The following is a 25,347-nucleotide window of genomic DNA, read 5'->3' on the forward strand; positions in this document are numbered from 1 at the left end:
TGCTCAGCTGTTGCAGGGGGTGGGTTTGGTGATGGAGGGGCAGGGTGGGTCCTTGTCCCTACCCTGTGCTCCCCAGGCAGGAGGGCTGTGCTTCACCCAGCCACACTCCAGGGCTCCTGGAGAGCAGAACAGGAGCTGCAGGGATGGGCACCCAGCTCTGCAGTACCTTTGCCAGGACCAGGTGCACCTGTCCCCTGCTGTGCCACCTGGCTTGGGGCTGCAGGGACTTGTCCCCACCTTCTCCATGTGACAGCAAGCACAGGGAGTGTGGGGAGGCAGCTGCCCTGCCTGGCCCAGACCTGTGCTCTGGCAGGGCAGAAAGCACAGCCAGCCCTGTGCTCACTGCTCCCTGGGAGATGATGTCCCAGGGTAATGCCAAGGAAAAGCCAAACACCCCCGAGTTCACACTCAGCCAGTCTGGCACAGCCAGGCACTCGTGGCACGAGGTAAGGCATTTATTTGCTGCCTCTCCAGCAGGGAGAGGGCTCAGAGTCCAGTTTGCAAGGAACTGCGTGACCTTTGGTGAGGTGAGCTGGAAGAGAGAACGATGGAGATGCTGATGGGAGCCCAGCCTTCTCCTGCTACCCTGTGCCTCCCTGTAGGTGGTGTGCCTTCATTCCCAGCCTGGGGCTGGAGAGGGAGATGAGAGCTGGGATGCACTCAGCTTGCTCCAGGTCCCCAGGCCTTCTGCTAGAGTTCATTCTTGCAGGAACCTGGGAAGATTGGAAAGAAAAATAAGTTCAGTGGGATAAATTCAGTCATTAGCCTGGCTTTGGTTTGTGTCTTTCCTGGGCAGAATGAGACTGACCTGAACTTCTGGGAATATCACCCACACTTGCTGCTTTCCTTTTGCCAAACAACCCCAGGCTGGCTTCATCCCCCCACACTCAGAAGTGTCACTCTCACCTCCCTGGCATGTCCCAGTCTTTGCCTGGGCCCTGTGCACAATGTCCCCAAAATCCAGTGACAGTCTGTGCTGGATCAGGGGTAGTTCAGACCTAGAGGGGCCAAAATCATTATGGCTTAAAGAGCTCTTGCTTTAAAGAAGAGAAAATGGGTTTTTTTGGTCATTGCAAACATCCCCACTGAGCAGTTAATTGGGGAGTGCAGTTGTAGGGTAGAAATCAGGTGGGAAATGCTCCACCAGGCACAGAATGGCTGAGTAACTCCATGGGATGCCCTGCAAGCCCCAGAGCTTGCTGGAGTATGACAGGACAGCTTTGTGTCCTACAGGGACTTGCAAGACCACGAAAAGAGACAAAAACAGGTTTTGCTTGCTGAGACAGACCTGACAGAAATTAATTTCAGGACTTTGGAGTCATCCCTTGGAATGAATCCATGTTACCTTGTGATACTGCTCACATTCCTCTGTGCTGCCACTAATAATATGTGTAGGGCACTACTAGAAAACTCAGCCTGCTGGAACACTCAGTGGTTCCAGTAATTACCTCTTTCTCAGATGGTTTTTAAGTGTCTATTTGCAGCTGCTTTGTCTTCAAACAAGTTCTTGGAATTATTTTTCTCTCTTGGCCATTACTGCAAGCACTGAACTGGGACTGGATATGCCCTGAACCAGTTTCTCCTGAGTCTTTCAAAGACTCAGCAAATTTCTGTTGCACACCCCAGCCATGCCTAGTTTTTGGAATTATTTAATGGGAAAATGAGCTGCAAAGAGCTGCCTATCAAAATAAAAGAGTGCAGAGAGTTGTGTTCTGCTCGGAGTCAAGGTGAGCACCACAGGGACCCGAGGGGATGCTGTCCCTCTGTGTGGTGGGGATACCAGGCAGGACCCCCCACCTCCACACATGACAGCCCTCACAGGGGTCCCTTCTTCAGTTTGCTGCTTTGGACACCCTCTCTGGTGCCCCTCCTGGTCTGTAAACTCCCAAAAGACACACCTAAAACTTCCCAGGCTCATAAATCTGCCAACTTCTTCATGCTCCCTAAACTTCCCTGACTAACTTTTTGGACTGTTAATTTCCAAAGAGCTGGGGGTTCTTTCCTAAGGACTGGATTATCAGGAAGGGACAGCAGCTGTGAGGTGCCTCCCTCAGCTCTGCCCCACAGCCACATTTCCATGTGCCAATCCTACAATTTTTGGCTGCTACAAGGGCAGACAGTGCAGCCATAGAAACAGCTTTGAAATAAAGCTAATGGGCTGTTGGTGTTCATCCTTTATTAATTACAGGCTGCTGAGCTTGAGGCAGACCCAGATTAACAGTGGCATATGTGTTACTGATCTTGCTGGCCCACATCTGCTCCGTGTGGCCACCGTGGCTGGAGGGAGATCCTTCCCACTGCTTTTTCCAGACACTTACAGGTCTCCAGCCTCTCCTCCAGGAAGGAGATCTGCTCGCTCAGGGAGTCAATCCTGTCCAGCTGCTGGAGGGAGTGGGACAGGCGGCTGATGGGGTCTGCACCAACATCCTCTGGCGGCATCAGGTTGTGGAAGGGGGCCAGCACCAGCTGGAGCTTCTGCAGGGAGAAGGGGAGCTGTGAGTGCATCCCCCCTTGGCCAGGAGGGCCACCCAGGGGGGTGCAGCACCCACCAGGGAGGGTTGTGGGGCTGTGGTTGTGTTCAAAGGGCTGGAAAAGCTGCGGCGTGGGCTGGGAGCACAGCTGGGATGACTGCTGGGATGTTAAAAATAGAGCTGGGGAAGAGGGAAACCCTGGCTGCAAACAGCCCTGGGCGGGAGCTGGCTGAGCAGGAACAGGGCAGGGGGATGTGCTGTAACTCACCTGCTCCAGCGCTTCCACTCTGCTCCTCAGGTCCTTCATTTCTTCCTTCATTTCACTGGAGGGACCTGAAAAAAAGACCGAGGGAATGTCAGTGAGTAAAAGCCCTTTGCTGTGGTGAGGTGGAAGCTGCTGGGGAGAAAGGCACGGCTGCAGGGCTCTGGCCAAGCTCTGCTGCTTTCCACCCCCAGGGTCATCCCCCAGAACATCAGCTGGACCTGCTGGCATCTAGTCCAGCTGCTAAAGGCACTGGCTGCTCCTGCTGCTGCAGTACCTGCAACAAAGTGGGGAGGGTTTTGGGCAGTGGGGCGATGCTTAAAGGACAAGAGATCTGGTGGATCCCGGCCTTTGGTGCCTGTGTTGCCAAAAACCACCCAGCTCTGCCCTGTGCTGTGGTGGGCACAAGGGATTGTCCCTGCTGAGGGCCCTGCCCAGGGGTAGAGGCAGGTGGGGCACGTGCAGGCGGTGCCCTGCTGTCCCAGATGTTTGCTGCGTGATGCCCGTGCTGGCCACAGCGCATTATTACTCACGGTACGAGTTTGAAGTGTCACAGCGCGTACCAAAAGTAATAATGGGCCGTCACCAGCGCCGCTCCTCGTGGCTCCGGACCTGCCCTGCGGGAACGAGGACGATGACGGAGAGAACAGACACATCCCAGACAGCTCCAGCCACAGCCAGGCCCTGTCACCCTCACAGATGGATTTGTGCTCAGGGGAAGTTTCTTGGGTGGGAGAAGCGCTCCTGGGTCAGCGAGAATAAAGCTGAGGGGCTCTGGCTGTTGTCCCCTCTCCCATCTCCTGCCACTCCTGCGATGCTGAGTGTTACCTCAGCTCTCATTGCAGGCCCCCAGCAGCTGGGGCTCAGTGTGGGGACAGCTTACCTGCTTGGCTGGAGGTGTCAGTCCCGGGTGCTGGCAGCAGGGGCTGGCAGCCCTTGCCATCGGCAGCAAGGCTAAAGCCATCCCGGCAGGCGCAGTGGAAGCTCCCGGCTGTGTTGATGCAGAGCTGGCTGCACCCGTGGCTCTGGCTGGCACATTCATCCACGTCTGGAACACAGGAACAGCCCAGTGAGGAGGGGGACAGGGTGAGGGGCACAGGCTTAGGCACAGGGGGGCTGCAATGGAAGCCCAGTGAGTACTCCCAGGTGAACTGCTGTTTGTGCCAGGCACAGCTCTGGATGTCTCAGCACCACCAGTGCCTGGCACAGGCCTGGATAAATCTGGGTAGGCTGGAGAGGGTCTGATCTCTTCCCCTCCTCCTGCTTCCCCCACAACACAGCCAGAAGTAAAAGCTGTGGTCAGAAATGTCCCAGCTCTGGCCAGGCGGGCGCAGGCAGCACTCAGCTCTCATCCTGGATTTACGGCCGGGGTTTTGGTTCCAGCCAGCTGTGGTGAGGAGCTATCAGCCTTTCAAGTGTGTACAAAACCCAGTAACCTCTCCTCACACGGGGGAGTTATTAAAGCTGTTCCCACAAAGCAGAAAGAGCTGAAGCGCTTCCCACGCCCGGGCAAATCTGTTTTAGGCAGTGGGAAAATCCTTTCCTCTGGAGCTGGAGCTGTCAGTGATGGGCTCAGCCCTGCCTGGCCCAGCACGGGTCAATGCCACACGCTCCTCCTCTGCCTTACAGGAGGATGGAAAGCTGGGAAAAGCTGGGAAATGCCGTGGCAGAGGTTTGCAGCACTGGTGTGCACCACGCTGCCTGATTTCCCCGTGCTGTGAGGAGCACTGGGCTGTTCCTGTGCTGGAGAGGAGCCTGGACATCACCAGGCTTCCCCTCCAACCCCGGATATTTTTGGTTTATGGATTTTTAGTCTCTGCAGTAAAGGGGTTTTAGTTTACAGCAAGAGTTTACAAAGCCTGGGAGGGATGATCAGGAACACGCAGTCCCAGGCCAACCCCACAAGGGCTCCGTGCTGCAGGGAGATTTTTGCTGGCTTGCTCACAGCTCTGCTCACACTGACCCAGCACAGAGCAGCAGGCAGAGAAAATGGGGATGCCAGAACTGCACTGGAGAGCTGGGAGCACCGAGGCAGCCACAGGGAGGTCAGACTCTCCTGGGAGCCACACTTCCCATCCTTTCCTGGAGTAGGTGTGCATGTGCGTGCAGAGGGACAGAATCAGACGTGGCCCAAAGGTGTGACAGGAGCCACGGTGCTGGTCCCTGTCCCCCCTGAGGGGTTGTGCAGGGCCAAAGGACACCCAGAGCCCCATGGCAGCTGGGATGCTCCCAGGAGAAGCTCTCCCAGCAGCAGCAGGGCAGGAATGACACAGGGAGCAGGGACAGGGGGACATGGTCAGTACCTGTCTGGCAGGCTCGCCCCGTCCAGCCAGAGGGGCAGGAGCATCTCCCGGGGAAGGCGCAGCTCCCACCGTTCTGGCACGGCTCCCAGCAGAGAGCTGCGAGAGGGAACAGCAGCACAGCATCACCCAGCAGCTCCCCAGCTCCCTCCCTCCACCCTGGATGTGTGCACCCCCCAAAACACACCAGCACCACACAACAGGGTTGAGTTGCAGGGGAAACAGGGCTCAGGATGTGTGGGAGAAAGAGGAGAAGCAGCAAAGACGGGAAGGAGGAGGGCGACAGGCAGCAGCAGCCCCTGGTGTCATGCTCTGAGCTCATCTGGGGACAGACTGGCTGCTGCTGTGGCTTGCATTTGTTGCCTCCTGAAAGCATTTCTCATCCATTCCTGCTGATTTAGATGGGAAGGACTTGTTTTATTTATCCTCTGGTAACTATAAAGATAATAAGTGATCCCAGAGGTAAAAGGCCCAAGAGGCAGCAGAGAAAAGCTGGGAATTAATCAGATATAAAACCACATTTGGCTGTGATGCTGAAAATTTAATTCAGGGAGAATCCATCTGACAGGCAGAGAGTTGGTAAATGAGAGATGTGGTCCCCTGCAGGGACACAAGGGGTCTGGGGATGGGCAGTGGCACTGGGGTGTCCTCACCTCTGTTACAGCCCAGCGTGTGGCCGCTTGCTCTGCTCCAGCCAGGACAGCACGAGGCCGTGGGCTCGGGCAGCTGCCGGTGCCTCTGCCTGTAGACAACCCTGTAGATGGTCCTGCAAGGCAAGGACGGGCTGAGCTGGGCACCCCAAACCCGCCTCCAGCCCCCAGAGCAGCTCCAGGGGCTGCCATCCCCGTCCCTGGGGATGGAGCAGGATGTGTGCAGGCGGCTGGGCTCACCTGTAGGTGCTGCAGAGGCGGTGGCCCTGGCAGGTGGTGAGGTAGGGCTGGTACTCGGGCTGGACGTGGGACTCTGCCGGGGCGCTCCGGCCGCTGGGCCCCGCGGCGCACACCCTGCGGCTGAGCACAGAGGGGTCAGCCCCACAGCCAGGACGGGGCTGAGCTCCCTCTCTGCACACTGCTGGTGCCCCAGGGACCTGGGAACCCTCCTCAAGCTGTTTCGGGTCAGTGACACAACTCCGGAGAGCCACAAGCGTCGCGGGCGCTTCCTCCCCCCGTCCCAGGGGACCCAGATTTAGGGATGATTTACTCATTACATTCATTGTCTCCCTTCCCCTAAAATCACTTTCTAGGCGGATTTTTCCTTTCTGAGACTTTTGCATTCCTGAAACGAATGCCCCTGTGGTCACCAAGAAATTAATGATTTCACAGGAAGGGTCAGGCTCACCGCAAAGAAAATAGAGGTTGGATAAAAGGCACTCCCCAGCCTTCCTAAGATAAGTGTTATCCAGTCAAAAACTTTCCCAAGGTTAACAGCCAAAGTGGTCTTGGTTAAACATCCTTTTTTTTTTTTCAACAATTTCCAGCCCAAGCAGGTCAGTCCCACTGAGGAACCATCTACTTGTCTCAGCCTCCCAGCTCAATTAGAAACTAAAATAAAAAGCCTGGGAATTAGCATGGACATCAGATGGCTTCCATTAACTCCAGAAAACTCCTCTCAGCCTCATGATTAATGTTATAGAAGATGCAATTTTTAAAGGGCAGTTGTTTGCTTTGTAAAATTCAGAACAAAGTTTTAGCTGCAGCCTGTGCATGTGAGCGAGGAATTCAGCTGTGGTTTCAGTCCTGGACAGAATGTGAAAGGTTTGATGCTGGAGGAGCATTTCAGTGTAAAAACGAACTTTGTAGAAAATGTGAGCTGTGTCTGGGGGCAGGTTTTGAGCTCCAGCTCCTCTCAGCTCAGGGAAGAAACGGGGGCACTGAGCTCTGGGCTTCCTCAGACCCGGCAGGAGCTGAGCTGTGCCTGCCCAGGCTGTGATGGGATCCAGGGAGCTCTCCCAGACCCATCCCCAGCAAGGGGAGGGGAATTGCTGGAGCTGCCACTGCTGGGCTTGCAGGACCGTGGGCCCCAGCAGCATCCTGTGCTTTCCACACCCGTGTCCCTGGATGTCCATCAGAGCTGGGAGCTGCATCCTCCTCTGATGGGAGCTGCATCCTCCAACCACAGCTTCTTCACAAGGCTTGATTTGTGTGCTAGCAGGATTTCACACTTATTTTCATGAAAGATGTTCTTGAAAGAGACAGTAATAATTCCTGAACAGCTCAGGGCCTGATGAGCTTTAGACTCTCCCGGACAAAAAGCCCAGAGCATCTTTGTATCCCTGCAGGGAGTTAAACAGAACTGGGACATTTCCTCTGAGAGAGGTTTTAGCTTCAGTGAGGAAGCAAACAACCAACAACAGGCAGCTGAGCCCTGGGAGAGCTTTTTCCACCTCCTCACCAGCCCAGAGAGCCACACAGGGCTGTTCCCTCGCAGAGAGGACACACCTCACCCTGATGGGGGGAGATCACACCTGAGAGGTGCAGACAAAACAGGGCCTTACCCTGCCTGGGCAAAGCCCTCCGTGCTGGTGGTGCTGAGGATGAGGAGGAGTCCCCAGAGGAGGAGGAGGCAGCCGAGGCTCCGCATGTCCCGTCCCTCCCGTGGCACCACCGGGTCCAGCTTTCCCATGGGATGTGCTGGCTCCTACTGCATGGCTCGGCCTTCCTTGGGGATCCCTGCAAGCAGGAGAGCAGAGCTGTGAACGTGAGGAAACATCAGCAAAAAGTTCTTCACTGAAAGAGCGACTGGGCACCGGAATCATCAAGGATGGTGGAGCCACCATCCCTGGATTTGTTGAAAATAGACTGGATGTGGCACTCGGTGCCATGGTGCAGTTGATGAGGAGGTGTGAGGTCAAAGATGATCCCAAAGGTCTTTTCCAACAGTTCTGTGATTCCATGAGGTGTCCCTGCCCAGCTGGGGACATCCCACAGAGCCGTGGGGACAAACCCCCAGCAAGGTGGGAGCTGCTGCAGGCACAAACCCACCTTGCCCCACTTGTCTCATCACAGTGGCACAATATTAATTCAGGAATTGTTCCTGATTTACCCCGGGGGATGCCTGGAGATGCTCTCAGGGCACCAGGGGCTGTGCAGCTGTGTGTTGTGGGGCAGGGAAGGGACGTGTTTTGCCTGAAACTCGCTGCCACTTCCAGGCAGTGAGGGCAAAACAATGGCCCATCATTTCTTAATGCACACAGCATTGTAAAGCTGTGCTTTCCCACCACATAAAACACTGAAATCTGATCTTCTTCTGTTTAAAACATAAATTCGTGACAGAGAAAAGTGCTGTAAGGGCCATATGTACCATCTGCAGAGTCGGTTCTGAGGCACAAACCGAGAGGTTTTGATTTTCTAGCAGAGGACAAACACAAAACAAGTCTGAAGAGGGTTGGTAACAATATCCAATTTAAGGAATATCTAGTTTAAACAATATCTCATTTAAAAAAAACACTTGGCCTCCGGATGGCAGCAGCTGAAGGAGAAAGAAATAAAGAAACCCACCTTAAATATGCACCAGTTAAAGAAAGAATCAGACTGTGCTGATGAAACTTTCTGAAAGGGGAGGCTACACAACAAGAAACCTTCTGAGGCTGCAGATATGGTGAGCAGCAAATCAACTTTCTAAAATCCCCTGTGGGCAGGATTGGACTGGAAAATTCCAGTTTGATCCCCAAACTCCATTGGGAAATCCCAGCTCTGAGACAGGTTGTTACAAATAACCAAGGCTAATCTGCAGGGCACTCAGGATCATCCTTTTCTTGGTGCAGGAGAAGAATCTGTGGCAGGGAGAAATAGAGATTCACATCTGGAGAGAAACCAGCCTGGTGCCTCCCTGCCCCTTAATATCAGATGTCAAATATCAAATATCCCAGCAGATTTCCATGCAAGCCCAGCCCTGAGGATGGAAGGAGGATTTTGGTGCTTTAAAGCCTGTAGTCCTCCATTCTCCTTCAAACACAGCAATTGGTTTAATTTCCTAATGATGAATTTATGGTACCTCCACCATCAGGAAAGCAAATCTTGCTTGTTCTGCAGGAAAGTTTCTTTAAAAAATCGTGAAGAAGCTTTCCCTCTCCCCAGCCCTGGAGACATTCCAAGGACACTGGGGTACAGACACACACCAACTCCCCTTTGCTCCATCAGCCAGCTTTTCCCAGGGCTAAACTGGGACACAAAACTTCCCTACAATCCCAGATCCCTGGCTCTCACAGCTGCTCCTGAAGTCTGGAAGTCAAACTCTGCCAACCTTCTCCATCCTCCCACAAGATTCCTGTGGCTGCCATGGGAGCTTTCCTTGTGGGGACAGCAAGAAACAGAGGGCACGAGACTGAAATACAGAGAGTTTGTTTGTTCACTTGGAGCTGGAGCAGCACTGCCCTACCTCGAGTGCTCGAAGATCCCTCTGGGTCATAAAATTATGGTTGCTTCATGCCAGAAAAAGCTGTAAAAGTAGAAAATATGATCGTCTAGACTTGTCTTTTTTATGGCTTTACAGAAATCAACCTCTTTAAAGCTGCTGAAGATGCTCCAACCTGTTGCCACCATCTATTCTGTGCTTTTTTAAAGCACAGAACTCAAGGGGGACAAAAAAAATTATGGTCAAGAAAAAAAAAAATACTTTTTTTTGTCTCTGCCTTTTAAGCCTCTCAAATGAAGCTGTGGTCTGACAAGTGAAATTATGTCTTAGGGGTCAGCAAACCCTCCTTGGCTGACCACGTACTCCTGTGAGTCTGGGGGTCCCTGTCCCACCAGCCAGAACCATTCCTACAATCTTCCAAAATTCCCTAAATTCTTCTCTTGCCTCACCTGCCACAGCAAGCGAGGGGACACAGCCCACGGCACAGGAGAGCAGCGCTTTCCCCAGCTCTGCCCACGGAAGCCAGACTAAAACTGCAGCTGCCGGCAGCAGGAGGAATCGTGCTCTGGCTGCTCTGAGGGAACCCAGCCCCTGGCCAGGATGCCATGGCTCTCCCGGGACCTGCTCCACACAGCCCGGCCTGGTTCTGCAGGTGAAACCGCGGCTCCAAAGCCGGCCTGTGCCCTCAGAGCCAAACCCTCCCCGAGAGGGACAGCCCCGGCCGCAGGGGATGGATTCTCCCTCCCAGACACCTCCGGCTGCTGGCTGGGATGCGGTACCGCGGGATGGAGCGGGACACGGCCATGGTGACACCGCGGAGGGGACAGTGGCACTGTCCGGGCGGGCACGGGGACACGGGGGCTGCGGGGACAGCAGCACCATGAAGGGACCCGAGCCGCCGGGGGCTGCGGGATGCGGGTGGCCCGGGGCTGTGGGGACACGGGAACCGCGGGGGCTGTGGGGACACGGCTGTCCCGGGGCTGTGGGGACACGGCTGTCCCGGGGCTGTGGGGACACGGCTGTCCCGGGGCTGTGGGGACACGGCTGTGCCGGGGCTGTGGGGACACGGCTGTGCCGGGGCTGTGGGGACACGGCTGTCCCGGGGCTGGGGGGACACGGCTGTCCCGGGGCTGTGGGGACACGGCTGTCCCGGGGCTGTGGGGACACGGCTGTCCCGGGGCTGTGGGGACACGGCTGTGCCGGGGCTGTGGGGACACGGGTGGCCCGGGGGCTGTGGGGACACGGCTGTCCCGGGGATGCTCCCCGCGGCCGCAGCAGCCCGAGCCCCGGGGCAGGCGGAGCCCATCCGCCGGCCCAGACCCCCCTCCCCGCTGCGGTACCGAGCCCCGCTCCGCCGGCACCCCCGGCACCCCCGGCCCCCGCCCCTCCCGGCCGGGGATGCGGCCGAGCCCCCCGGATTGCCGGGCCCCCCGGATTGCCGAGCCCCCCGGATTGCCGGGCCCCCCCGGATTGCCGAGCCCCCCGGATTGCCGAGCCCCCCCGGATTGCCGGGTACCCCCGGATTGCCGGGCCCCCCGGATTGCCGAGCCCCCCCGGATTGCCGAGCCCCCCCGGATTGCCGGGTACCCCCGGATTGCCGGGTACCCCCGGATTGCCGAGCCCCCCGGATTGCCGGGCCCCCCGGATTGCCGAGCCCCCCCGGATTGCCGAGCCCCCCGGATTGCCGAGCCCCCCCGGATTGCCGGGTACCCCCGGATTGCCGGGTACCCCCGGATTGCCGAGCCCCCCGGCCGTGCCGAGCCCCGGGCGGCTCCCGCCGGGACTCACCGGTGCCGGTGCCGGTGTCGCCGCCGAGCCGCGGCCCCCCGCGCATTTCCTCCCCCGGCCCGAGCCGGTCCCTCCGCCCCGGCCCAATGAGCTCCCGGCGGGCAGGAAAGCGGAGCCTCCCGGCCGGGGGGAAGCGCCGAGGCCCGGGGATCTCCGCCTGCCCCCGCCCCGCCGGCCGCCACCTGCCCCCGGCTCCCCGGGACCCGCGCGGGGACGGGGCAGCACCGGGGGGAGACAGGGCAGGACCCCCGAGACGCTGCTCTGGGTCCCCAATGTTGTCCGGCCGCTGGGGACAGGACGGCGGGGGACCCCAGCCCCGGTGGATCCGGAGCCTTACCTGGCGGCCCCAGGGCAGGACGAGCCCCCAGCCCCCGCTGTGCCCCCCAGCACCCCCTCGCCCAGGGGTGTTCAGACTCCCCGGGGAATGGTCCCTCACCAGTGCAGTGGCCAGGGCAGAATTAATTCTCTTTACTAAAAATTCCTGTCGTGGTCCGCACTCCCCACCACGAGCACAGAGGGTTTTAGGAGACATCAGCGCTCCCTAGGTTAGAGACCTGGTCCTGACCCTCCCGCCGTGCCCGCTAATCGCCCTGAGCTCATCCCAAAATCCTGCAGGAGCCGGTGATGAACCGCCAGCTTTCCAGCAAATCCCAAAGGATGCTTAGAGAATTCCCTGGAAGCCCCCCAGCTGCAGAGGGAATCTCCAGGGTGACACCCAGGGCTCAGCTCCGGCTGCCCAGCACCTGCCCCGGGACAGCTCGGGCAGCCCGAGCCCAGCTGCCTACACACTTCTCCTCTTAAATGCCCGGTTATTTATCAAAGTGGCTCGGTTTGTGCCAAATTGCCACTTGTTTTGTCTACATTTTTGTCTGGAAAATTAGAGCACAGAGGGTTATTGTTTCTCAAATGACTTAGGCGCCTGCCCATGCACAGAACCATTCTTAAAGATAGCAGGGATCTGATGTGCAAATGAATGGCAGGATACAGCCCCCTGGGAATATTTGTTCCCACTAAGCCCTGCAAATTTTTTGAAAGCATGTAAGCATTTAAAAGGAAATATTTACCAGTTCAACAATAATGGTTCCAAGAGAGCAACTGAGATCACTGGCCCATCCCCTTCATTTCCTCAGGGATACACTGCTGATGGAACTGGAGCTGCCTGGGGCAGTGCTGCACCCTCTGGGGAATCTGATGGCTGCTTGGGGCTCTCAGTGTGAAAGGAGCTTTGGTGGGATCCTCCCTGAGAGGGGAACAGAAGGGAATCCTCTCTGGAAGTGCTGGTGGAGATGGAGATCCCTCCCAGCAGCAGGGAAAGGTTTGCTGGCGCTGGTGGAAGTGCAGCTCCGTGTTGTACAGCATCTCATGTACAGCATGAACAAACACAGGTTTGTTCACCCTCTGGACCCATCCTACCCCTGGGGAATGGTTTCAGCTCCCTTAATTTCATCAGCACAGGTAACTTCTCCCAAGAGCCTTGGGAGCACGGTAATTATCCTGCTATGCAGAGAGCATTATTGGGTTTTTCTGGTGTATGGGGGAGATGAACAGAGCCTGAATTATTGTCTAATAATTGCAAAATGCTTGTGGAAGCCAGAGCCTCTCTGTGTGGCCATACTGAAAGCACAGAATCTCATTTTGGAGCTGAGACAACTCACCTCATCCACGATGCTCCATCAGGTGTCCTGGGCACAGATCCTTTGCTTAAGGAGCATCCTGGTTTCTTTCTGTGAGGACAGAAAAAGCCCAGAGTTACATTCCCTTTGTCAGGCAGACAGAGAGCAGGGACCCAGCCCTTGTCCAGGATGGGCCCTGCTGTTCCCTGGACATTCCCAAAGATCCCTGCAGAGGGGGTGAGGGATCAGAGCAGGGTGGTGGCCACAGTCCCTGCAGCACCGGGCTCACACCGCTGCTGTGTCACACCCGTGGCAGGGCATGAGGAAATCCATCCCCATCCCACAGTGAGGGTTTTAGGAACATCCTATGGCCCTGATCCTCCCTCTCCTTGCTGTGATCCCAGTGGGAATCCAGGCAGAGCCTTTGCACCCTTCAGGGCTGAGCGAGCCGGGGGATGAGCCGAGGCTGAGCAGAGCAGAAGGGATTTCTGAGCAGGATCTATCCCCTCCAGCAGCTTTGCCACTGCTCAAGGCTGGGATTTTCCAAGAAGCCAGGAGAACAGGAGTGCACCTGGCACAGTCTCCCAGGTGTATCCAAGCTCAGCTCCCTGATTTGTGATCCCATCTGCTACTCCCCAACACTCTGTTTTACCATTAGACTCTATTTTACCATTACACTCCATTTAAGGACAAGCATCCCTCACTGCCCAGGAAACCTTTGCATGAACCCCTGGAATTCCAATTTGATGGTGAGGAAGAGGATGGACTCATCCTTCAGCTCCTCACAGGACACCACCATGCAGCACAGGACCCAGCACGCTCCTACCAGGGACTCCACTGGAGCCTTCTCAACCATAGGCAGTGACTCCCTAAGTGCACCGAGCATTTTAAAATTCTGCCAGTATTTTAATTGCAGAAAGTTTCCTTTCCAGTCCCATTTATTGGGTCAAATCTTTGCTCCATCAAGTGCCCGTGTCAGCTGCTAAAGAACTGCATACAGCCCATTAAAAGAGCATTTAATCCTCCGCTCCCAGGGAGGGTTCTGTGTCTTCTGTGCTAATATTCATTATGCTGGGAGGGAAATCCCCCAGGACAAGGCCTGGCAAAGTTCCCTTGGAAGCAGAGGAGTTATGCCAGCTCAGAGTGGGGGAAGATCAGATCTGTTGGCACTGTTGATGTCAGTGTGATGAGCTCCTGACAAAGGCAGCAGGGGATTTGGGCTCCTGCCTGCGTGGCCGCCTGAATTCAAAGTCCTCCCTTGCCCGATGTTTTACATTTTTCCCCCACAGCTTTCTCCCTTGCACACCAGCAGTGTACTCCCACGACATTGAATATTAATGCTTGTCTCCAGGCCAGGAAAGAAATGTTTCTGCCCAACCTCCCTCTTAGATTCAACAATGTCAAAACCTCCTTGTCTCCCACTGGTTTTACCACCAGCGTGAGCTGGGAGGGGCAGCGAGTGCTGGCCCCCAGCAGATCTCAGGCTGAGCACCAGGTGAGATTTTCACCCACCTCCCAATTTCCCAGAGCCTGCCAAGCCCACTGCAGCTGCCTGGGCATCCAACATCCCCCTGAGTGATGGGGGCTGGAAGCACTTCCCTGTTTGGTAGGAGAGCTTGGAGGGTGGGAGGCATGAAAAAGGGAAGATTAACAGTGGAGAATTAATAGATCAGCATTAAAATCCCACATCAGGAACCTGCTCTTTAGAGAGGAGCACTTCCAGCCCCTGACAGAAAAGGGGACGTGCCCAGGCACACAAGCTCTCCCCAGACTGGAGTGACAGATGGATGGGGACACGGGCAGGACAGTGACACACATACAGATGCAAAACTCTCCAGCCCCCACAAGCCGTGGCTGACCCCATACCTGCAGCACACAATGGGCTCTCACTGGTCTCCACGGGGGTCTGGCACAGAACTGGAAGCACTTGCTAAAGCAAAAGGGAAATTTTGGTGCTTCTCAACAAAAAACAAAAAAAAAAAAAAAAGGAGGAATGGCTTTTGCTGTTCCAGGACAAATTCTTCTGCTCGGGCTGTTCATGAGGCTGTTTGTAAACTTTACATTTCAGTTTTAGCTCAGGAGCAGCCCCTGTTCTGCAAAGCTCTGTGAGGAAAATGACCTCCCACCATTCTGTTCTGGCCCATATTGTTCTCAGCTGCGTCAGCTGCACACCAGCTATCACAGTGGAAATCTAGAGGGTTCCACTGATGGCAGTGGGATAAAAGCAGGTCAGACCAAGAAAAGGACTTGACCCATAGCTCTCACTCTGTTGTCACCAGTGGCTCAGGGCTCTGCATATTAATACCACGACCTGAGCCCCACAAAGTGATTTTTTTACCTTTTTTTTTGCCTGAGTAAGGACTTCACAAGAATTAATTGTCTCAGGACCAGCGTGTTATAACTTAAGGTGCCCATGGGGACAACCAGCAGCTGAGCTGGAGCTGTGCAGAAACAAATGCAGGAACAGGGCATCATCCCATAGCCAATTTTTATTTACATTTAGAGGAGGCAGCAATAGCTGCAGCGTAAAAACTGGGAAATGATTCATCCCACCCAAGAATAAACGGAATTTTGTGGCTTTCTGTAAAATTTCCCTGGCAAAACCCGGCCGTGGTCCCCTGCCCCACTTTCCCAGTGAATGAGCACATGGGAAGTGTGGTGGGAGCTGCAGGATGGCTCGGCCCCTTCACCTTCCCAGGGAACAGCTCAGCAGAGAGCCTTTCATACAAGAAATTTTTGCTCTGATCATCTTTTTCTTCCAGGGGAAAGCCTCCAGCTGCAGGAACCTGCCCTAGGCTGTGGGCAGGACGGGGATCCCGGGATCACTTTGGGAGAGGGGAAAGAAGAGTTCTGATCCCCCCCTTTCTCTTTGCAGAGACACTTTTGTTTCCCTGTCTGGTCTGGTGCTCTCCCTGCTGTTTCTCCCAGCCCTCCTGCTGCTGCTGGGACTGTGGGGCAGGCTCCTTACCCCAATTTGTTGCAGTTTGTAAATCTGCCTCCCCCAGACCAGCCCCATCTGCAGCAGCAGAGCCTGGGAAAAGGCTCAAATGAACCTCCAGAGCAGATTCAGTTTCTCATCCTTACCTCCAGGGAAACTTGGGAGAGCTGGTAGTGGAACAGCAGAGAGGGGGGAGTAGCTCCATCGGCAGATCCCAGGGAAGAACAGTGGGAATCTGCCAGGGCAGATCCATGTTTTCCACTGCTGCCCAGAGGTGAGGCGGATTTTTGAGGATGCTCCAGCTCCAGCCACAACGACCTTCCACAATCTCCCAAGCACTGCCAGATCTTCCCAATCCAGCTTGAAAGTATTTTAATCACTGCCAAAGCCTTGTTGCTTCTTTCTGCATTTGATTCTCTGCTCGGGGAGTTGGTTCCATGAATGTTGGACCCTGGGAAAAAATAATGCTGGGTTATTTCTACCAAGAGCCCTTCACTGGCGTGGTTCTGCTCCAGACAGTGCCTGGGTATCCCAGCTGTTCCTTTATCCCAAAATACCCTGGGTGTCCCACTGAAAGCCTCCTGCCTGCACTGTGCAGTGCCACAGATGAGGAGAGCAGGACCCCCAGATCAGCATGAAAAGCACCCAGCTCTGTGGTTATAAATCTGGGAGGCTCTGCTGAGCTCTGCTGTGCTCAGCCAGCGTGATCCAGGCTCGGCTGTTAGGCAGGACAAGCCTTGGTGGGAGAGCCAGGACAGTCCCCAGCCACATCCCTGTCCTGCCCCACATCCCTGTCCTGCCCCACATCCCTGTCCTGCCCCACATCCCACCCGGGGCTGGGGTGCATTCAGCAGCACACAGAGGAGAGCAGGGGGCTGGGAGCAGAGCAGGGAGGATGGACAGCAAGGTGATGTATCAGAGGTATCCACAGAGCAGGCAGAGGGAAAAGGGAGGGAGTTACAGAATGAAAAGAGATGAACTAAGAATTTCCAGCTATCTCACAGGAAATTGTGCAAGTGTTTGCAGCCTCTACACGCACAGGAGGTAAAATTTACCCACTGGCTTCTCCTCCCCGTGAAAACAGCCTGAGTGCCAGTGGGGTGACATAAAAATAACAGTGCTGGAGGCTGGGCTCTGCTCAGAGCACACAGCTGACAGCGGATCCAGCCTCGCTAGGAGCAGGTGGAGACTGCCTCACACACCTGTGTGTTCTGAGAGACACCTCACACACCTGTGTGCTCCCAGGGACACCTCACACACCTGTGTGCTCTGAGAGACACCTCACACACCTGTGTGTTCTGAGAGACACCTCACACACCTGTGTGCTCCCAGAGACACCTCACACACCTGCGTGCTCTGAGAGACACCTCACACACCTGTGTGCCCTGACAGACACCTCACACACCTGTGTGCCCTGACAGACACCTCACACACCTGTGTGCTCCCAGGGACACCTCACACACCTGTGTGCTCCCAGGGACACCTCACACACCTGTGTGCTCCCAGAGACACCTCACACACCTGTGTGCCCTGACAGACACCTCACACACCTGTGTGCTCCCAGGGACACCTCACACACCTGTGTGCTCTGACAGACACCTCACACACCTGTGTGCTCTGAGAGACACCTCACACACCTGTGTGCTCCCAGGGACACCTCACACACCTGTGTGCTCTGACAGACACCTCACACACCTGTGTGCTCTGACAGACACCTCACACACCTGTGTGCCCTGACAGACACCTCACACACCTGTGTGCTCTGACAGACACCTCACACACCTGTGTGCTCTGACAGACACCTCACACACCTGTTCACTCCGTGCTGGGTGTTCAGCTATCCCCAAGGCTCTCAGCATCATGAGCAGGGACAAAACCCACTCAGAGCTCACAAGGACGCAGTGCCAGGTCCCAATCCCATCCCATCCCATCCCATCCCATCCCATCCCATCCCATCCCATCCCATCCCATCCCATCCCATCCCATCCCATCCATCCCTGCTGTGGCTCTGGGGTACCTTGGGTGCCCCGCTGTCCCCCGCCGTGCTCCCTGCTGGTTCCTGGTGGCCATCCCTGCCCGGCCACCCCATGTCCAGCGGCCCTGGGCAGCAGCCCGGTGTCCCCGGTGTCCCCGGTGTCCCCGGTGTCCCGGGCATGGCCGGCCGCCGGCCGCGCACAGGCAGGAGGTGGCTGCCGAGGTGGAAGGGCGGCTTTTTATGCTTTTCTTCCTGTATAAATCAGGCCGGGGATGGACAATCCCAGACAGGACTTCCTGTGTGTGTTGGGAGCTGATAAGGGGCGCCACGAGGAGAACAAACACGGCCGCCCCGAGGGGCAGAGGGGCCACGGGGCGGGACCCCCACACTGAGCCCACCGGGGCTGACACGGAGAGGAGCAGCCACGAGTCCTTGGGGACACGGGGAGGGACAGGGCTGCTCGCCCAGGCTCCCTCCTGAGCCTCACAGCAGGCCTGGGATGGGTGGGATCCATCCCGCCCCACTGGGCCACGTTTTGGCAGCTCCCACTGCAGTCACCTCTCGTTCCCCCTCAAAGGGGACACTGGGGACCCCCACAGCACCGGGGACCTGTGCCAAGCATGCCAGGGCTGGTGGCCACCTCCTCAGGAGGGGCTATGTGGATGTTGCCTGCCAGTGGAGCACCTTCTGGGGTATTTGTGACCCTCCTGAAATTTGGGATACAAGACTGTGCTGTTGGCACCCTGTGCCTGTGTTGGGAAACAGAGAGGTGCATGGTTTGGGCCACTAAATCTGCAGGACATCACCTGACAAAGGTGTTCTCTTCATGGCCAGGCAGCAGAGAAGTGTGGAAACAGCTGCCCTGATGCCCTAATTTTCAAGCCCATTCAGGTGCAAAAGTGACTGTATTTCAAATTTCATCTCTGTGTGTGTGTGACCTCAGCTCTGGGCAACCCAAGCAGGAACAATACAGTTTTTAATGGGATTTTGGTACTTCAGTCCACACTGAAAGCAGAGGCACTTTGAAGCACGAGGGTTGTGGCAGTGGCAATTATTTCTTGACTCTCCAGACCCCCACGGCAGCCCGTGGGCTGTGCTCCTGTCCCAGCAGAGTGCCTGGCATGGATTTAGGGCCACGTGCCACCTGGGGCTCCCCTGTGTCCCCAGCTCGTGCCGGCAGCTCCTGCGCAGGCTCACAGGGAGCACGGAATTACTCCCACCCTGATTCAGCAGAACAGAGCTCTGGGCAAATCCCCCGGGAGCTGCAAAATATTCCTGTGTTTATTTATATAAATGCATGGCTAAAGAAAGCCCCCTCTTGTTTTCCTTGGCAGAAAGGGTTTGAGAGGCTGCCCATCACCCTCCCCAGCAGCAGCTGATTGTGTACCCCGTGTGTGAGCGCTCCCAGGGTGCAGGCATTCCTGGCTGAGGGAATCTTTGGGAGCACAGCTGTCCAGGGGAATCTCCTCGAGGCAAAAATGAGTGCCTGGGAGCTCAAATTAACAGCAGGGAGGCTCAACCTCCCTCTTTTCCTCTCAGTGATGTGTTTGAAGCAGCAGCTCCCTATGGAAAGGCTCAGGGGTCACATGGATGGCTTGTGCCACCTGTGGATGAGGGATCTGAGATCCAGGGCTGAGACCTCTCCCCACCATCAGCACACACACAGGCTCAGCCCTGCAATGCACAGCATCTCCAGGACCCTCCCTCCCTGTCCTAGTTTAGGAGTCACCCCAGGACCCTCCCCAAAACTGTACACCCCAATTTTATCATCTGCCAAAGCCCCAGCTGGCCCTGTGCCGTGTGCTGGGATGGATGCAGGGCACAACAGGGACACCGTGCACCCACACCTCTGAGCACACACGGGGCCAGGCACGGAGCAGGAGCGAACTGGGATGTGTGGAAAACTCTTCCTGTTTACCCAGGGTGAGGAGCCCTGAGCAGTGGCTGCTGGAGGGGGAAGCGATCAGCAGGGGCCACGCCAATGGAGGGGTTTAAATCTGAAATTGTGACACTTCATCTTGTCCTCCCAGGGAAATCGGTGCTGGGGGAACACCTGGGAGGCAGCCAAGGCTCAGTTACACTGGGAGGGAGGGAGCCAGAGGGTGTTGGTGCCAGCTGTGCCCACACCTCTGCCTGCACCTCCCATTGTCCCCAAAACCTCCTGCTGGCTTCTCCAGCACCCTGGCAGCTCCCCAGCCCACCCCAAGGTGCCCTCCTGTGTAACCCATGGGGACAGTGGTAGTGGGACCCCCCAGAGCAGAACAGCCACTCTCTTTGTGCAGGTCTCTCGCTCCTCCTCGAAGTCTCCACTTCTGCAATAAAGACATTTTCCAGGGTCTCTGATGCCTATAAGGCCTCCTCTCCAAGCAGCTGCTCATTAACACCAGAAGCTAATTGTTAGCAAATTGTTAGCTAGATATTTGACACCAAATTGCACAAGGAGCTGGTGTTAACCCCGTTTTCCAGCTGGGGGTACAGGTGTGGCTGCTGCAGCAGTGCCTTGGGCCAGCTCTGGGGACAGTAGAGCAGAGAGGGGCAGCTCCTGTGCAGGTGGGCAGAGTGACACAACCTTTGGAATGCTTCGTCTGCACTCTGAGGGCTCAGCCTCCCCTCTCACTCCTGACAGACAGTTCAAGGAAAGCCCGATAAGAGAAGGGGAGAAAGTGAGGGAGACAGGCAGCAGGGATTTAATGTTGTGCAAGTGGCTGTCCTGAACAGGGGCAGCAAAGCTTGGGGGAGAAACTCTCCTGCCCTGCAGGGCTGGGACCCCAAGGTGTGGCCATGGCCATGGCTGATGCTGCTGCAGGGAGCACAGAGCGGGGAAAATGCCCAGAGCCTCCCCCTGGCCAAGGCAGAGTGCTGAAGGGCTCTTATCTGCCCTGTGCTGGGAGATAAGGCTGCAGTGCTGTCCTGGGGGAGCAGCTTGTATTGCTCACAGATACTCCCCTGGCTGCACAGAGCATCCAGGCACACAGAAAACATCTGAGCAAGGCCCTGTCTTTGAGAAAGCCATGTGCAATGGAAAGCCACACAGGATGGATCAGCTCTGCACTGCAGGGGTGCAGTGTCTGCTGTCCAGAGCACGTTTCCTCAGCCTGTGAAACTGCTGGGTGCCTCCTGCTGCAAATCCCTGTGGAGAAAAATTATCACAGACCAAAAGAAAGGTACCTGGGCTTGTTGCTGGGCTGGGAATCCTGCCCACTCTCCCCAGATTCCCTCAGGTATGAGGTGATGTGGTCCTTGCACACCCTTGGTTTCTGCCTTGGAGCCAGCTCCCACCAACACAGAAAGATGGGAAAACGTTTTCCACTGCAAAAATTACACTCAATCAATCCAGCTGCCCCTTTCCTGCACCAGAAACATCTCTGTGCATGCATTAACAATCATTAATTTATTTTTGCTATTATTTGACAACAGAGTCCAAATCCTAAATGCAGAGCCTTGCTTTCAGCAAAGATCCAAAACACACAGTTTGAATTCTCTGCCAAAAGTAACAGCAAATTATCGATCAGGTAAGGACTCACACAGACCTGACATTTATTTCATGGAATCCCAGACTGATTTGCGTTGGAAAGGAACTTAAATCTCATCCTATTCCTGCCATGGGCAGGGGCACCTTCCCCTATCCCAGGGTGCTCCAAGCCCTGTCCAGCCTGGCCTTGGACACTTCCAGGGATCCAGCTTCTCTGGGCATCCTTGCCTCACCACCCTCACAGGGAAGAATTTCTCCCTAATATCTAATAAAATATACATTCCTACAATTTAAAGCTATTCCTCCTTTTCTTATCACTCCATGTCCTTGGAAATGTGACTTCTGGGCTATTCCATCCTCAGCAGAGTCCTGAAGGCTGAGCCCTCCTCTTCCTCTTCCCTGCCTGCAGCCAGCAATCTCTTTCCCAGCAACTCTTACTGGTCACTGTAGACGACAAAAATTGACATTTTACATTTTCCCAGTCACAGAACAAAACACCTGCAACTGATTAAAAAGTTTCCTACCTCAAAAAAAAACCTCTGTGCATGGGGAAAAAAATGCACACCAAGGGCTGGTTCTGATCTGGCTGTGTGGGACAAAGTCCAGAGGAGGTTTCCATGGAGAAGACCTGGAGAATGGACAGGACGCTACACTAATGGTGCTGCACAGAACTGATCCAGCCAAATAACACCCAGCTGAATAGGGCTCCACGGCCTTTTTATAAAATTAATAAGGCGTGGAAGAGATAAGTGTCTCCCATTAGTGGATTTAATACCTTGGCTTAAAAGTCCTACCCAGGAAACTTCCATGGCTTTTCTGCTGACCTCGCTGGATTTCAGCATAAGAGAGAAGTGGAATTCAGCCTAAAAGTCAGACAGTGAATGCAGAAGTCAAGACTTAGGAAAAAGATTTAAAAAAAAAAAAAGAGCTGTTGATATTTCTCCTCTCTGACACGTCGCAGTCTGTCAAAATGGCCACTGCCTTTATTTTGTTTAATCACTTATCTCCATGGAGGGAAGAGGAAATTCCCAAGAACGCACGGTCGTTAAAAATATTAGCCAGGGCCTGGTGATTATTTTTGGTAGCTAAAAACTTCCTGGCTGAGGGGTCTGGGTTTGCATTGGACTCGAGTAAATGTTTTAGGATAACTTTCATAAATACCCATTATACTCAAACCAGTGGGCAGTTTACAATTCAACTGGGAAGGGCGGGGACATGTTTCTCTTTCTTTTGTTCTGCCTGGACGCATGCTAAAGTGCATAGATCCACACTGAATTAGCATTTAGCTATTTTCTTGTATCCTTAAATAAAGGACCAGTTCACACAGTCAGAAATCTCTGTTTCCTTTTGGGCAGGAAAAAGGAAGTGAATGCAAGGGGCAGATTTGGAGTTTGCTTGCAAGAACAATTGAACTCCCATCCAGAGGGGAAGGGGATCTGCGTCAAGAGGAATTCACTTTTTTCTCTCTTTTTTTTTTTTTTTTTTTTTTCCCCCCTCTGGAAGGGAAGAGAAAAATGACCTTTAGTTTAAAAGCTTGAAAGAATAAAGGTCTGAGCCTTCAGAGCTGCCTGCACAAATATAGTCATAAAGGCTTTTTCCTGACAAAAGGCTCCCGGGGCCGCTCGCGCCGTCCTTCAGCAACTGCGGACACGGCTCTGGCTGCTCCCCTCTTACTTATCCCAGGTGAAGGGCGGCACCCAAACCTGTCAGCAGTTCCTGCCCACCAGGGACAGGCCCTGGGTGTTTCTGAAAAATATCTGTCGTTTTTCTCATTGTCCCTCCCCAGTGCTGCCCATGCTGGTGGGGCGGATGAGGCTTGGTGGATGGGATTTTGAGGATCCTCTTGCCTTGCTCCCCCAAAATCTCATTTATAGATGTGTGTGCAAGCAGGCAGGGCATTGGCATGATCCCTTATGTGGTCAGCACCTCACACTGGCCCCATTTTGGTCCCTTTACTACACACCACAAACTCCCTCCCAGCTTCTCTGGGCAGAGGATGTGCACTGAGCTCTCAGGGGCTTGACTGAGTGTCAAAACATTTTCTGTGTGCTCTCATCTCCATGGTCTCACCCAAACCATTTCAGCCCTCAGCACTGCTCTCCGTTTAGTGGGCCTTAACTATCCACTGAGGATTTTTCTCTGTATTTTTTTCTCCCCCCATGTAAGCCAGATTCCCAAGACAAGCTTCCAAGGAAGCCCCAGAGCTGGAGAGCACAGAGGCTGAACCTTGTTAGGGTGTTTGAGCACCTCCAAGGCCATTAAGGACTTCAGAATGAAGGTGAGTGCCACAGGCTGGGGTGTCCCCATGATTCCCAGCTCTTGCCAGAGCAATCCTGGGAAAAAAGGGACTCATCATCCTTCCCTCCTCTCCACACATCAGCCAGACCAGGCACAAATCTGCCTGAGGGGTTTCTGCCCCAAACCAGAGCCAGACCAGCAGCTCCCATCCTGCATCCTGCAGAGCATCACTTCCCCAGGCCTGCTTCCCTCCAGGTAATGACCAGGGCCCGAGGGAGCACAGGGGATCCAGCTCCACTCTGGGTTCCCACACACTCACAAAAGCTCCTCGGAGCAGTTTTCCTCCCATCCAAGGAAAATATTTGCTCGGAGCGCGAAGCCGCGGCTGGGCAGCGTCAGCAGCAAATGTCAGCGAGTGTCGGCAGGAGAGAAACTAATTAGGCAAAATGAGCCAGATTTCTCCTGGGAGGAGCTGCTCTGTGATCACTGCAGGAAGGATGGATGTGGCCTAATGGTTAAATGGATCATTTTGTGCTCTCTGGTTGCCTCTCTCCTGGTTTTATCTCAGCCGCTTTGCTGCCTGCCCAAGGGCCCAGCGGAGCCGGTGACCCTCCTGACAGCACATCACCGACACCTCCCAGCTGAGCTCTCAGTGCTAAAGCTCTGGGTCTCCAAATATATTTTGGCAGGTTTCCACTTTTCTTCTCTGGAGCTGTCCATCCTCAGCGAGTGCAGCTGGAGGGATGTCCCCACCGGTGCTCTGAGGGACAAACCAGAGCCAACAGAGACCCAGAGGGACGAGCACAACCGGTCCCAAAGCAGTGAGACATCACCTCTGCCAAGGTCAGATGTGTGCAGAGCCTGGCACTAGGCAAAGGTGCATCTGGGAGAGCTGGGATGACTCAGTCCATGAGGAAATGGTGTCATCTCCAGCCCCGTGCAGCAGCTCCCTTACTCTGTTTCCAGCTCCACGCACACTTTTACCCTTTACTACCAAAACTTCCTGACCAAACCCCCCCAGCTGAAGCCTGAGTGAGGTTTCAGGTCCTACTCATGGCTCTGTTACATCGAGGGAGCCCAGCTGGGATCCCATCCCCACGTCCAGCCCGGGATGGGAACAGAACAGCAGCAGGAGAGGCGTATGGAGAAGGGAGGATCACACCAAGCACATGGGAATTTCCCAGCCCCATGGATTTCTATTCTTATTTCTGTTCCTCCTGAGCTGCCACATGGAGCGTGCATGCACTGCACCTCCTACCTTGGTGCATAAAGGTAATTCATTAACCTGCAGGAATGAGGAGCCTAAACTTTCCCCCAGTCCCTGTGAGAGCAGCAGCTGCCTGTGGTGCTGCCGGGCTGGGGACAATCCCCCAGGCTGGGGACAATCCCCCAGGCTGGGGACAATCCCCCAGGCTGGGGGCATTCCCCTGGGCTGGGGACAATCCCCCAGGCTGGGGACAGGTTCCCAGGCTGTGCCAGGCAGGCAGGACATGTGTACACAGCTCCTCAGGAATGCACCCTCCCAGCAGGAGCTGCAGAGCAGCAAAGGAAAGGCACAAAGTCCAGGGGAGCCCAGCTGGGTGTGTAGGTCTGGGCTTTTCTCCCCCTCCCAGAGTCACAGCACTGGGTTTGGGATTCCAGGCCAGACTGGAGCACCAGGCAGGTTCTTCCTGAGGTAGAGCAGGTTGTGACAGGGTTCTGAGTGCTTCTGCAAGGCCAGGGACAGTGGCAGAGCTGGAACCGTGACCCCACAGCACCTGCAGAGCTGCCAAGTCCCCCATGGAGCTGGAATAATTCCCTCCCCAGCCCTTGCTTTGCCCACCAGAAGCAGCAGAACCAGTCCCAAAGAGGGCCAAGCAGACATTGGGATTACTGCCCCAAATGTCACCTGAGTGCCCCAACAAAGAGGATAAACTTGTCTAGAAGAAACACTGGGA

General features: G+C 55.3%; 1 protein-coding gene across 8 annotated transcripts; it reads right to left on the bottom strand.

The window, feature by feature from the left end:
• Positions 1–401: 401 nt before the first annotated feature.
• On the bottom strand, positions 402–17,914 carry EGFL7 (EGF like domain multiple 7). 8 transcript variants are annotated; one of them, XM_086858763.1, is made up of 13 exons: positions 17,743–17,914; positions 15,872–16,176; positions 12,830–12,898; positions 12,239–12,414; positions 9,411–9,470; positions 7,528–7,702; positions 5,924–6,043; positions 5,687–5,799; positions 5,037–5,132; positions 3,617–3,781; positions 2,740–2,804; positions 2,319–2,475; positions 402–713 (listed from the first exon to the last, which is right to left on the bottom strand). In XM_086858763.1, the coding sequence occupies exons 6-13, from the start codon at positions 7,653–7,655 to the stop codon at positions 691–693; spliced, it is 867 nt and encodes a 288-aa protein (XP_086714889.1). In that variant the 5' UTR covers positions 7,656–7,702; positions 9,411–9,470; positions 12,239–12,414; positions 12,830–12,898; positions 15,872–16,176; positions 17,743–17,914; the 3' UTR covers positions 402–690. The 8 variants fall into 8 exon arrangements, with proteins under 8 accessions (XP_086714889.1, XP_086714890.1, XP_086714888.1 ...); XM_086858764.1 differs by lacking the exon at positions 12,239–12,414; XM_086858762.1 differs by lacking the exon at positions 9,411–9,470.
• Positions 17,915–25,347: the final 7,433 nt, after the last annotated feature.

This window comes from Cyanistes caeruleus, chromosome 20, assembly GCF_971803275.1.
Source record: "Cyanistes caeruleus chromosome 20, bCyaCae1.hap1.1, whole genome shotgun sequence".
Classification (NCBI taxonomy): domain Eukaryota; kingdom Metazoa; phylum Chordata; class Aves; order Passeriformes; family Paridae; genus Cyanistes; species Cyanistes caeruleus.